Below are 14330 nucleotides of genomic sequence, written 5' to 3' on the forward strand. Positions count from 1 at the left end.
GTTGATAAATGCAAAGTAATGCACACTGGAAAACGTAATCCCAACTATACATATAAAATGATGGGATCTAAATTAGCTGTTACCACTCAGGAAAGAGATCTTGGAGTCATTGTGGATAGTTCTCTGAAAACATCCACTCAATGTGCAGCAGCAGTCAAAAAAGCAAACAGAATGTTGGGCATCATTAAGAAAGGGATAGATAATAAGACAGAAAATATCATATTGCCTCTATATAAATCCACAGTACACCCACATCTTGAATACTGTGTGCAGTTGTGGTTGACACATTTCAAAAAAGATATATTGGAAATGAACAAGGGCAACAAAAGGGCAACAAAACAAAACAGAAAAGGGCAACAAAAATGATTGCGGTATGGAACAGCTTCCATATAAGGAGAGATTTATAAGACTGGAACTTTTCATCTTGGAAAAGAGACGACTCAGGGGGGATATGATAGAGGTCTATAAAATCATGACTGGGATGGAGAAAAGTAAATAAGGAAATATTATTTACTCCTCATATCACAAGAACTAGGGATCACCCAATGAAATTAATAGGCAGCAGGTTTAAAACAAACAAAAGGAAGTATTTCTTCACACAATGCAGAGCCAACCTGTGGAACTCTTTGCCAGAGGATGTTGTGGCAGGGTTCAAAAACGAACAAGATAAATTCATGGAGGATAGGTCCATCAATGGTTATTAACCAGGATGGGCAGGGAAGGTGTCCCAGTCCTCTGCCAGAAGCTGGGAATGAGCGACAGGGAATGGATCACTTGATGATTACCTGTTCTGTTCATTCCCTCTGAAGCACCTGGCATTGACCACTGTCGGAAGACAGGATACTGGGCTAGATGGACCTTTGGTCTGACCCAGTATGGCCTTATGTTCGTATTCGTTCTTTAACTGCTAACTCAGACAGGCCCGAATAGCTCTACTCTATTCTGGGCATAAGCCTACTCTTCCATATTTGTCAACTCATGAGCTTGGTGATCATTGATGATGTCAATGAACCAAAACGTCTTTGTGGCAGAGCTAAACCCATTTTAGCAGATAAATAACCTAGATATAATTTTCAGCTGAGATTTGGCTGCTGAAACAGAGCACTATTTTAATTCCTGTGTCCATCTCTTTCCACAGCTGCCTGACTGTTGGACAGTCTCAGAGCATATGCATCAGGAGTCTTTTTTTCCTTTGTTACAATGCCAACAAACAGAGGATGCCTTTATCTTGTACAACCTCTGTGGCATCCTATATAAAATCTTTTGTTGTATCAGGCACTACCTGATCCACAGAAGACTTTTTAACATTACATAATATGCTCTGCCACTGGAGAGCAATTATATGAATTCAAAGAAATTTGGAGACCAATTCTAGACACATTTGGATAAAAAAAACTATTGAGAAGGATCAAAAAACACCAGACCTCAATTCTACCTTTTTCCCACTCCCTCTGCCCAGGTTCCCCTCCTCTCCCTAGTCATATAGGTCTTCTCTTATTGTACTACTGTTATCCCCACCTTAACCATTATATTTCTGTAGTGTTGTCTAGTTTTGTACTTTGTGGTCTTTTACAATTTATTAATTTTCTTGGAGATCCTGTAAAGCATGTGATATTTGGAAACATATCCAAGCTGTAAGTAATTTAGCGTTTTGTATTTTTCATTGTTTCTTGCTTTATGAAAATCAATTAAAAAGTTATTTTAAAAAGCTTAAGGTGGGCCGATACTGTGGTAACAGGGGACATATAAGTACTTAAGATAGAAACAAATGTCGGGAATACTCAAGATTTCCTTGATATCAATTAAATCTGAGTTCAGGCTTAGGCCAAATTATCAGGCTTAGGCCTCTTGACCCTGACCCAATCTCTACAAGTAGCAATATGGCTCATAATAATTCAGTGTACAAGAATCACTTAAATGTTAACAATAAACAGAGAACTTCACTAATTCCTTCAGATTGGCAGTCTTTGTGTTACATATACTGATGTAACTCTCTTCCAAAACAAAACAACTTTCGTAATTGCCCTATTCTGGGCACCGCCTCTACCCCTCCTCGCCATGGTAAGCAGCACAACAGCTCTATCAACTTCTAAATTATATGAGATGGTTAATTTAACTTAGCAAACATTTAAATGACTAAGAGTCCTAAATGGAATTTGGTAAGATGACCAGTTTGACAGAATTTTTCTTTCAATCCTAGCTTGAGGTGTAAAATGTAAGAACAGGCAGTTCCTCCTGGATGTACCCTAATTCAGTGCAGTAGAAATTTAAAGGAAAGGTGAACAATTCATGTAAACACATGAATTGGTTATCTTTTAATCATTATATAGAAGACAACATTTATAAAAATTAGTTTTGATCCTTTTTTATACATTTATATACAAAGGAATATCTACTGGCGTTCCAGAGATAATTGTGTATTAGTTCCAAAAGTTCCTATGTAAAAGAGTGAATGTTAGCAGTCATGGGAAAAGTAAGGGCTACTCTTGGACATATTAAGTAGGCAAAGCATAGTAAATTCTAAACCCCACGCAGAGCAGGCATCTGGACCCAGGCATTTAGCTGTCCTACATCACTGGTTAAGTGTAAAGCTGAAAAATGAAAAGAACTAAATGCAGCAAAAAACACAAACATGCCCAAGAGTGGTATCTGATCCTTTATGTGTGTAGAAAGAAGATGATCCAAATAATGAAGTATTTGGATCAAGTTGGCTGGTAGTCCTAAATTAAAAACATTAAATGAACAAAAGTTAAAAACATTTTAAATCTCCTAACTTATTGGAGCACCCATAAATTACAACAGTATTTTTTTAATCTAATCCATGTACATTATTTTTATTGAGTGAAGCAGGCACATCACATAATTTGACGTAAACAACATTTCTCCTACCCCTAAAAGTAAAGTGAAAAAAATTAACTGTTTCAACATTTGTCTTTACTGTGCCCTGTGTTGCCACAACCTGCTGTGTAGGGGAGGGGATTTTCAATGGGACTTGTGCTCCCAAGTCACAGAGCTTTGAAAATCCCACCCTACCTTATTTCTAGCCAATATTAAAATACAGGACATTTTGTTACAAAAATCCATCTTCAGGAATACATGCATATATGCACGCACACTCCTCCCCTCCCCAAGATATCATATACACTCTGCCTCTATTGTAAGTCACGAAAGAGAGGCTATTCTGCAATTACTGGTCAGAAGTGTTAAATTCAAGGTACAAGAAAAATAAGAGGATGTAAAGGTATTAAAATATTTTCCACAGAGTAAGCTTGCACACTATGGGGCACTTGACTTGCATTAGCTTTAGTTCCTAAAGCAAGTCGCCTCTGCCTAACTGACTGTTTCTTAAGCAACACACCACGAGTACTCATAATTAATTACCTTTTCAAAGTTACACAAGTTGCTTATAGCAACCCTATATCTAGGTTACCTAACACTTTTTTCAAGAAGCTCTCACACTACCAGTCTTTGCAAGAGGCCTTTGATAGTCAATAGGGTGGGCTCCATGGTCTAAAGCAGAGGTTCTCAAACTGGGAGGAACAGAATGTTTTCGGGGTGGGAGATGCGAGAAGCTTTAGGGGGAAAAAAACTTATTGTGTACATTTTACACACAGCAATGAATAACTAGTAAAGTGGATTCCTCCAGACATATCAGGTCCTCAGATGGCGTTGTGCATTTTGACAGATTTCTAAGATAGCACAGCATTATAAAAAGTTGTTGCCATCTGTACATTAATCCGTTTGCTACAATGCACTGTGCATATTTAATTATAAGCATGTACCACAATCGCAGTTTTGCTTTTTCTCGTATTACAATGGATCGTTGGGTCATTCGTGCAACAGAAAAAAAATAAAAACAAAAAAACCTCAAGCGAAAAACAAAGAAGCCAGAACTGATTCAAGTGAAGCACCGCCACCACATATGAAGTTTTTGGCCAGAGATATGTGTTAAATCACCATTTCCCTTCTGTCAAATGCGTTAATCAGGAAAGTTGACAGCATGCCAAAATAACAACTGAACACAAACAAACAGTCTAATGAGCTGGGCCTACACCACACTAAATCAGCCTGCAGCAGCAGCACATGCTGTCCTGATCACCACATGGGGCAGAAGTGCCCTCACTTCCAGGAGTGGGAGGGAGAGAGAGAGCTGTGCTTCTATAGGAGCAGAATTTTATAACACTGGTCTACAATTTTTGAGAAGTCGTCTACTTCAGAGATAAAATGTGCTATTTATTATGTATTTTGATGTGCTGAATTCAAATATGACAATTAAAACAACTGATTGGCTACTGTTTTTAAGATATTTAAGTTTTTACATTTTATGTCTATGTATATTGTGTAGATAGTAGAGTTTTAATCATAAATTGTAAACCTAGGTCTTTTCATGTGTTTATGGTTGCTTTACATGATAATATTTCACCTGTCCTGTTTATGTAACACTTTTAAAATCCGCAAAAGGGTTATAAATAAAATTTATTATGAAACAAAAGGCAAAAAACTATTATGTACATAGTTTAGTCCTATTCAGTGTCTACTCGGCGCTTCTTGGCTTGTCTCTTGTATTCATTAAATGGAGCATCTCTTGTCACTGTCCAGCAATAGTCTGCAAGCACTGATGGGCTCCATTTGCCCTGATAGCGTTTCTCCATTATTGGAGGAATGTTGACAGTCAGAAGCCACAATGTGAATTGTTTTAGTTATAAGATTTAGCAAGGCTTGATTTACAATGTATTCTGCTGAATATAAAATACTGCTGTCTGTATACCTTTGAAGGTTTCTGTAAGAGATTGTTTGTGTGAATGAGGAATACATGCATCAGAAAACGAAGGTGTGAAAGCCATCACAAATGTCCAAATGATTAAGAAAAAGTGAGAGACTTGGAAAGACCAGGAGACAATCAGAAAATATCCATTGTCTCTGAAGCTAAACATGCTAGCAGCATTGAGGACCTCAGAGGTGAGGCAGCACCCCTGAAGGCAAGACAACAAATAGGAGATAATGATGGGAAGCCCAACAATAACCATCAAATGATAACAGCAGAAAACCCCAAGACTAACACCACTTAAGGACTAATGATTACAGGATGACATTGCAAAATGCATGGACTCAAATGGGAATTTACAATTATAAAACTGGGGTGTTTTGCCATGGAATTCTGGGTTCAGTTCTGCAAAGCCTCAGAGCTTCAGATCGCAACTGACAGAACCCAGCTTGTGCTCAGTCTAACTGGCCATTAGATTGACTCAAGCTACAACAGACTGGTAACTATAAACATCAACTGGCAGGGGAGGGAGAGAGAGAGAGAGAGTGTGAGTGTGTGTGTGACTAAAAAGCATATGCTAACTAAATGCGGTGTATTTGCCTTTTCCCCCCTGAAAAGATTCCGTGTGCTTTGTATAGCATAACACTTCCCACCCACCCCCGATCCAGCATATAGCCCCCCATTGCCCATCCCCAACTCTGGCATAACAGCCGTCTCTTGTTCCCAACTAATGTAGCTCATGCTGTACGGCAGTGGTTCTCAAACTTTTGTACTGGTGACCCCTTTCACATAGCAAACCTCTGAGTGCGACCCCCCCCCTTATAAATTAAAAACACTTTTAAATATATTTAACATCATTATAAATGCTGGACGCAAAGCAGGGTTTGGGGTGGAGGCTGACAGCTCGTGACCCCCCAGGTAATAACCTCGTGATCCCCTGAGGGGTCCCGAACCCCAGTTTGAGAACCTCTACTGTACGGCAAAACTGAAGGTTTAGGTCCAAAGCCTTACTGATGATGCAAGATAAGGGAGCTGGCATAGCTGTACATCATATACTCCTCAGGGAATTATGCACCAAAATATTAAAAATTCTGCACTCAATAATTTAAAATTCTGCATACTTTGTCAAAATAACACAATATAATCCTACCATTTTCAATTATTTGCTGACAAATATTTTGAAATGAATTAGCAAAATAATTGAAAATGGTGTGATTATATTGTTAGTGTGTTTCTGTGTTATTTTGACAATTAAAATACGCTGAACTTTGCAGAATGTTAAATTTTTTGGTGCAGAATTCCCTCAAGAGTACCAGGGTTGTGTGTGGCGCAATCTGGGTGCAGGCAGCTTGTAGGAGGTCTGGGTGCAGTGGGGAATCTGGATGCACAGGGTCTCAGTGCAGGCTTCAGGGGGGCAGGGGGAATGGGACTCTGCAGGGGAGTCCAGGTGAAGGTGAGAGGGACTTGGGGGGTCAGGATGCAGCTGGTTGGGGCTCAATGGGGTAGGGTGGGGGTCCTGATGCAGGGGTTGAGGGTTTGGGGGGGCTTTGTGAGAGCGGGGTCTGGGGGCAGGGGACTCCTGATGCAGAGGGGGCTCAGTGGAGGGGATTCTGGGTGCACGGGTGGGGGAAGGATTACTGTACAGGAAGCGGCTCCCCATCTGCCCAACCCCCACTGAGCCTCACTCCCCAGACGCCCCCAAGCACAATACAGAACTTCCTGCAGCCAGGGGAAGTTTCTGGGGCTTGATCTGATCCAGCCCCAGCTGTTCCGTGCAGGGAAGGGAACTCCATCTCCGTGCTCTCCCCACCCCAGCTGGGACTCATGTGCCTGGGCGGCCAGAGCATCCCCAGCTCCACCTCCAGCAAGTGATTTACCTCTTTCCCCACCCCCAACAGATGGGTCTGAGCTGCTAGGGAGGGATGAGTGAGTACTGGTGCAGCTTCTCTTTGCTTCCTCACAGAAACCATTTTCTGCAAGGAAGCAAAGAAAAGCTGCAGTATGTGTGTGTTGGGAGGGGAGGATAGGAGGGGCATTTTGCTGCAGTAGCACAAAATTTCCCCAGGTGGAATACTGAATCATTAGAGTGACCAGATAGCAAGTGTGAAAAATCAGGGAGGGAGGGGCGGGCACATACCTGGCACCTATATAAGAAAAGAAAAAGCCCCAAATATTGGGACTGTCCCTATAAAATCGGGACATCCGGTCACCCTATGAATCATAGAATTTGCAGTGTATATTATCGGATATGAGTACTGTCTTCTTTCAGCAGATATGCTATACTAATTTTAAAAATAGACTACAAATTAGAAGTGAACCAGTTCCTGAAACAGAAAAGCCACTTTTATGTTCTTTCATTCGTTACTACATATAATACACTACATTTTATGAAACACATTAAGTATTATTAAAGAGTCTGAACTGAGAAGTTTCTCTTCTTATAACTGTTCACAACTTAAGTCCCACCTCAAAGATATTTTGGAGTTACAATATTCTGACTATATTACATCTGACAAGTGTTGTTCTTTTAAATATACTAACACACACACACACACACTTTTTGCTCACTAATCACTTTGGTAGCTATTAAAAATGCCACTCACAAAGATCCCCAATGCCAAAGTTGATTCAATGCCTTCTTTTGTGCCCTCATTACCTACATACTAATCACAACCCCTTGTAATTAGGGCACAGAAAAGTACAAACAAGAAAGAATATACTGCTAGAGCCCTGCGAGGATACAAAATTTATATCCATGGATGCAGATATCCAGGGATTTAAAGCGGATATATGTGGAGCTGCAGGGCTCTACCAGGAACTGCAGCAGCAAAAGCAGCAGTACGTTGGGCCGCTGGTCACAGGAGCCAGCACCCAGCCCGGGCAATTCCTTCAGCGTGGCTGTGCGCCCCCAGCCTTGTCCACTGGGACAGGCACCAGGCTCATCAGCAGTTCTCCCTGATCACGGTTGTGGGTGCAAGCGGCTTGCATGCCCCCAGACAGGAGATGCAGACTGCTGCATGGATTAACTGCAAATTAACTGGGTTGCACCAATAGTTAACTGAAGGTATAACTGAAGACAACAGGGTAGCACACGTGCAATCAAAGGCATTTGTCCTCCCTAAATTACTGGTGATGTTACGTAAAGGTGGGAGTGGGAAATGAGAACAATAATCAGTTGACTCAGGACTCAGCTTTAACAGTACAAACTTGTGTCTGTCAGGGCTGTGAAGAGGTGTGATCCCTGACCGACATAACATGGTGGTAAAAGTCCCTAGTGTAGATATCACTATATAGCAGAACCTCAAAGATATGAACTCCAGAGTTACGGACTGACTGGTCAACTGGACAGCAACCAATCAGGCAGCAGCAGAGACAAAACCAAAAAACCCCAAATACTTTATTGTGCCTGTATTGCATCTTAAAGATAGGTACATCTGGGCTGCCTCTTCCCCCCGCCCATACAGGAGCAGCCACTTACAGCAAGATGTTGGGGTGCTGAGTAGGGAGCTCAGCTGCTGAAACCTGGCCTGGACCATCAGCTGCTGGATCTGGAGCCTGAATTGCACTTTGTTCAGAGTTACGAACATTTCAGGAGTTACAACCTCCATTCTTGAGGTGTCCGTAACTGAGGTTCTTACAAGCAAACCTGCACTTTTTTGTCCACAATAGGAGCACTCTGCGGGTACAGGATACTGGCAGAGTTACATAGGCAAAGAACTCCAGGTGTAGAAGTCTCAATGCCCAGGTTGAATTTGAAACATTGGAGATAAAAATGTTTTTGTCTCTAGTTTGTGGGGGTTCAGTCTTCAAGTTCAACTCAAATACCTCTTTTATAGTAGATGCACACTGAATATGAATTGGATGCTTATATTTGCAAGTTTACCTCAGCAATATATACAAAATGTCATTGCAAACTAGTTTTTAAAATAACCAAGTCTGAAAGTGAACCTCCCCTACTCCACATCTCCTAAAATTAGACACCCCAGCATGCACTCTGTTGTGACATCAGAACTACAGTAGTAAGGAATGGTTGCAACTGGTCCCTAGGGGAATCAGTAATGTATAGTTCAGTTAGTATACCACTCAATTTGTGCCTATTTATACTTTACTGTATATTGTGCATTTCTGTGATTTCTATTAAACTCCCCTTTATTAGCTTACCTGCCCCTCTGCTCCTTTAGAGGCTTCCAAGTTAGCTGCAACTGCTATAGCACAGCAGAGCTGAAACAGACAACTTCTGATTTTAAAGGCCCTAAAAGGAAACGGAGGGTTTTATAAGTTGTTTAGGCATGGAATGCTTCCAGGAGCTTTGTTAGAGATGTTATTCAGTATATTGCACTCGAACTCACGCTACATCAATAGCTGATCATTCTTTGTGTGATCATTAGCAGTTGTTTACTATAGTTTAGAAAATTATTTAGATACCTAGTAATGAACTACTCAAAATTTGGGCCCTTAAAGTTTGCCATCTTATCTAGTTTTCCCTAGTAATCATTCTTACAGCTTAATGTTTTGTTTCTTTTAAATATAATATGTGCATACATTTTTGCCTTGAGCTTACTTATCTCAGAATTCTCTCCCCTTACAGGAGATTCAATAAAGTCTACGATCTAACACAAGTGGACTGGCATCTACTGGTAGAATTCTCATCTTGTTCATCAGCTGACCAAAGCCAGAAGGTAGTCTACAATACATTATAGTGTCACAGTTGTAAAAGACACAAACGCCATTGAATTCCAGAGTAGAGAATAGTACCCAGTGGGTATGTCTACACTACAATAAGATACCTGTGGCTAGCCTGGCTCAGCTGACTAGGGCTCCACAGGTCTCAGGCTATAAAATTGTAGTGTAGCCATTCAGGCTTGGGCCAGAGCCCAGCTTCTGAGTTGCTGTTAAGAGGAGAGTCCCAGAGCCCAAAAGATCTACACTGCAATTTTATAGCCCCATGATGCCCAAGTCAGCTGACCTGGACTAACTGCAGGTGGTGTTTTATTGCAATGTAGACATACCCAATGCTACTTGCTACTGATCCTGCAGCTGTTCTGACTTGAACCATTTCATATCTCAATTCTAGTCTTATTCAGACACTTATTTGATGTGCAACACAGTTAAGAATGGACTTCTGTATTTTCTATACATTAAACTATCAGCGATACATAATACAAAAAAATGTGGCTCATAAGATATACTGTAGAATACCTCATCATTACTTGAGTTTGAAAAGCTTAAGCTATTTATACAAAAAGTTTTATTAAACCTGCAGATCCAGTATTTTTGCATACCCCTCCAAAACCCAGAATCTTTGTAGTCATTTTTTGTTGTCTCCCCCCCCCCCCCCATGTGTGACCGCAGGAGACAAAACAATCCTCTATAGACATAAACAAACAGCACTGTGCAACTCTTTAAATTCTTACTCTTATGAAAAAAACATAAAATTATACACTTTATTCATTCCATTTTAGCTAAGAATATTCCTATTATACAAGTACAGTAGTAATTCAAAAAAATCACAAAATATTACAAAATAAAAAAGTACAAACTGCATTACTTAATAAATATGTCTAACAAATTAAAGTTAACAGGAGATTAAAGAAGATAGCTCTCAGGTTGAAAACATTTAATGTTTGACCCAGCAAACCATACAAGTCTCGGTTTAAATACTTTTTACATAATATAGGAGAGAGTGCATTATATTCTTGATTAGAAAACAACATCAAAAGGAGTAAAATGTTGTGATAACAGCCTGCTGATGCAATGCAAGTGCCATGGGGCAAAGAAAAGGCATTAAAAAAAAAAAACAAAAAAACCCCACACTCAGAAATCCAAATACTGAGGTACAGCCAATTCTTGCCAAAATTACAAACTATTATTTTATCACAACATTCTACATTAAATGTATATTATTACAATTGAATAAAATATAAATGGAACAATGGGTGAGTCACCCAAGCAACCAGAGGCCAATTTACTCTAAACAGTAATTAAATACAGAAGAGTCACAATTGCTCCCTGTACCATTCATGAATAGCTACATTCCAACAGGCTTATAAGACTTGTTCTGTGCTTGAGGCAATCAAAAACTTTTTGAAGTAGCTATTTAAAAGTTTTCTGCACTTTTATGCAAACCATTGTTTAGATAAAGTTTATTTACTTTCCAACAATCAGGGAAAGTCGGTCCAGCTAACATTCAAACTGGCTGACACCAATTTCATTTGGTAGTTTAAGTTGTATCGGTCAAATCACAGGAAAAAAAACAAACAAACAAACAAAACCCCCCTCCCCCCCAACACCCAACCTGGTATATCATAAACCATATTTACAAAATAAACCTCTTACAAACTTTTTTGGCTGCACAGCTGAAAGCCAGAGGCCAACATGAGATGTAGGAGATGGAGGTAACAGTTTAAAAAAAATAATGTGCAAAAAATACATTCTTCTAGAAAATAGAGAACTGGGGGTGGAGGGGGGACCAAACAAACAAACACCACATATACATGGAGAATCCGCTTCCAAATAATCCAGGGTTAGCTTTATACAAGAGAATATTACAAATACAAGTTTGGATTTGTCATCCCCCACAGTTTAATATTGTATGGAGGCTCCTCAGTCTAGGGCACCGCTGCTTTATGAAGGATTAAGGCATCACCACCATGGCCGGTGCAAACTGTCTCTCTTGACCTGGAGTAGGGCTCTGAGCTTCTAGACTAGGAAGTCTCAGGAGCAGGTGTTCTGCTCGATGTACATCTTCGACAGTGACATGGCCATGGATTTGGCAAGCTCCTCGTCCCGCCTCCGCTGCACCTGAGTCTGCCTGCACCAGGCCTCGTACTCCGGGTTGGGACACACACAGTCCAGCACAGCGTCGTAGTGCCCATTGCTGAGCCAGCTCAGCCAGATGCTAGGCCGGGCCGGGTCCTCAGGGCCCAGGTAGTGGGCCATAGTGGAGACGGTGGGGCTCTCTGGCCTGCCGCCCGTGGTGAGATGAATGTTTACATTCAGCATCTGCCCCATGGCCAGGAGCTCAGGGTAGCCAGCCCAAGCGCCGTCCTGGGCGGCGCCGATGAGAAACTCGCCCACATCGCCCTCGATGATGGGGCTGAAATGGTGCAGGTGGTCGGCGATGTAGTGCACAGTCTGCTCGCGGAGCTCGCTGTGCAGCCGCTGGTCCCCGTATACGGCCTTGCAGATGGCGCGGTACAGGCAGTTTCCATCGGGGATGATGTGGAAGCGGAACCGGCCCTTGTGCCGCAGGTATTTGTCCTGCTTCTCCACCTCGGCCAGGTACAGAGCCAGCTTCTCATTCCGCTCCGGCCCCCTCCTCGGGCTGGGGCCCTCCTCCTCCGCTAGCGGGGAGCAGGGCAGGGGCAGGGCCTGGCCGCCGCTCTCCTCGCCGCAGGTGGCGGCCGGGTCGGGCTGGGCGCTGGCCGCCGCCTGCAGAGCCTGGCAGTGCTCGCTGAGGCGGAGGCTGTGGTTGCTGGGCTCCTCCGGGCGGTGCGGGGCTGCGGCGGCCTCCGCGTCCCCGCCGGCCTGTCTCATGCTCTCCAGGATGCCCTCGAGCCAGGCTCGGCTCTGCGGAGAGGCCGGGGCCAGCTCAACGGGGTGCTCGGGGCGCTGCACGATGCGGATGGGCACGATCCGCTCCAGCGGCCTCCTGCGGCTCACGGTGATCTGCGCGCTGGAGCTGTACTGCGGGGCCGCCGCCTGCCTGCCGCCCGGGCCCGCCGCGGGCCCGCCGGGCATGAGCTCCAGGCAGGAGGAGAAGGCAGTCATGGCGGCACCGCTGCCTCCGGGCACCAGACTCTCCTTAGCGGGGCTCTCGGCGGCCGGGCTCTGGCCCGCGGCGCTCGCTGCGTCCGGAGAGGGGGGCCCCGCCGGCAGGGAGACTTTGAAAACGCCCGCCCCGCCTGCTGCTGCTGCCGCCGCTGCTGCCCCCGCTGCCGGGTAGTGGGTGATCACGGAGCTGTAAAGCTGCATCCTCAGCCCCCCGCGGGCGGCCTTTTATAGGCGGGGCCAGGGCGGGGAGCGGCCGCGCTCGGGCAGCCGGAGAGGATGAGCCGCCCGGGTAAAAATAAACAGGGGCATCACCCCGCCCGCAGTGCGGCGGGAGGGCGGCAATTCCTGCTGCGCCACAGTTGTGGGCGGCCCCCGCTCGCTAGCCCGCGCGCGGCCCTTCTGGAAGTTGCTGGGCCGCGGCGGGCGGGGCTGCTGGGCCTTGTTTACCTCACTCCCTCGGCACGTTGGAATGCGGAGGGCGGGGCCTGGTGGCGTCCCCTTGTGACGTCACCGCGCACAGCCGCGCCACCGCGGAAAGGCAAGCCTGCCCCCTCCCACCAGAGCCGTGAGCGCGCCCGGCCGCTGTCCCGGGCTGTGCAGTGTATTGGCCGTAAGTGGGGCCGTGCAGGTCTCCAGGGCAGGGATGTGTTTGTCAGTGTCACCAGAGTCCCAGGCTCGGTGCATGTGCTGCTGGGCTCTTCAAATCCTAGCATATAATTTGGTCTTTGTTGGGGTGGTTAAGACCCTACACAAATATCAATGAAGTTCAGGTTTGTTAAACTATCGGCCGAGAAAGCTAAGCAAAGTGACATTTGAAAAAGGGAAGAGGGAGGTGGAAATTAGGTGTGGTCAAAATAGGCACCTCTTTTCCCATTTCCTGTTTTCCCATCTCCTCTGCTGCTCTGCAGCTCCTGTTTCAGATCTTAGAAGCTTACCTTGATCCAAAACCTCTCTCATGTCCCTTTACCTCCCTGTTCTGAGAAAAACCTGTCTCTACCCCTTACACTTTCTGTTTCTGCCTTCTTTTCTGTGCACCTGTCTCCTATTTCTAGCTCCTCTGTACTGTTATTTTAAACTCATACAGTTAAACTGGTGCAAGAGACTGTGGACAATTTCAGTTTAAACCAGGCATATTTCAATTTATTTTAAATTTGTTAAGGATTTATTTAAGCTAAACCAAAATAAGCCACACTCTTCACCTGAAATAAGAGTGCCCACACTAAGGTTGCTACCTTTTTAGGCCCTTAAGGCCCCCTCGCCCCAAGGCCGCATCCCTGTCACTTACTCCTTTCCCTCCCTACTCCTGTTGCTTGCTGGATCCTCTCAAGGAGCCTGCCTGGAGGTAGGAGTTAGCCCCAGCCGAGCAGGGGCTGATGCAGTAACTAGACTTTTGATTTGGATGCCATTGTTTAGGGTTGCCAGGTCCCCTTTTCAACTGGACTTTCCGGGCAAAAACCGGGCACCTGGCATCCCTAAAGGGCACCCAGACACAGAATCCAAAAAAAAGGACTGTCCAAGTAAAACCAAGACAGGTGGTAACCTTAGCCCACACAGGTGTTGGTCCTGGTTTAACAAATGTGTTTAGATAAGGCCTTAATCTCTCTCTTCTCTCCCGGTTCCCAGTGTGTGGCTGTCATCTATTCTCCTTTTGGCTCCTCCTGGAAGTTGCCTGGCTCTCACTCTTCCATTTATTCCATTCCATTAATGTTGCCATGGGTGATTTCAAGTTCCATGATTCCTCTGACTTTTGTTTCCTTTCTATAACTTCCTAGTTACCTCCAGCTCTAGCTCA

The 14330-nt window shown here is 44.2% G+C and overlaps 1 protein-coding gene across 1 annotated transcript; it reads right to left on the bottom strand.

The window, feature by feature from the left end:
- Nucleotides 1–10195: 10195 nt before the first annotated feature.
- Nucleotides 10196–12981, bottom strand: OTUD1 (OTU deubiquitinase 1). Its single transcript, XM_034760263.1, has one exon. The coding sequence runs from the start codon at nucleotides 12737–12739 to the stop codon at nucleotides 11480–11482; it is 1260 nt and encodes a 419-aa protein (XP_034616154.1). The 5' UTR covers nucleotides 12740–12981; the 3' UTR covers nucleotides 10196–11479.
- Between the last annotated feature and the right edge of the window lie 1349 nt (nucleotides 12982–14330).

This window comes from Trachemys scripta, chromosome 2 (genome assembly GCF_013100865.1).
Source record: "Trachemys scripta elegans isolate TJP31775 chromosome 2, CAS_Tse_1.0, whole genome shotgun sequence".
NCBI classification, from domain to species: domain Eukaryota; kingdom Metazoa; phylum Chordata; order Testudines; family Emydidae; genus Trachemys; species Trachemys scripta.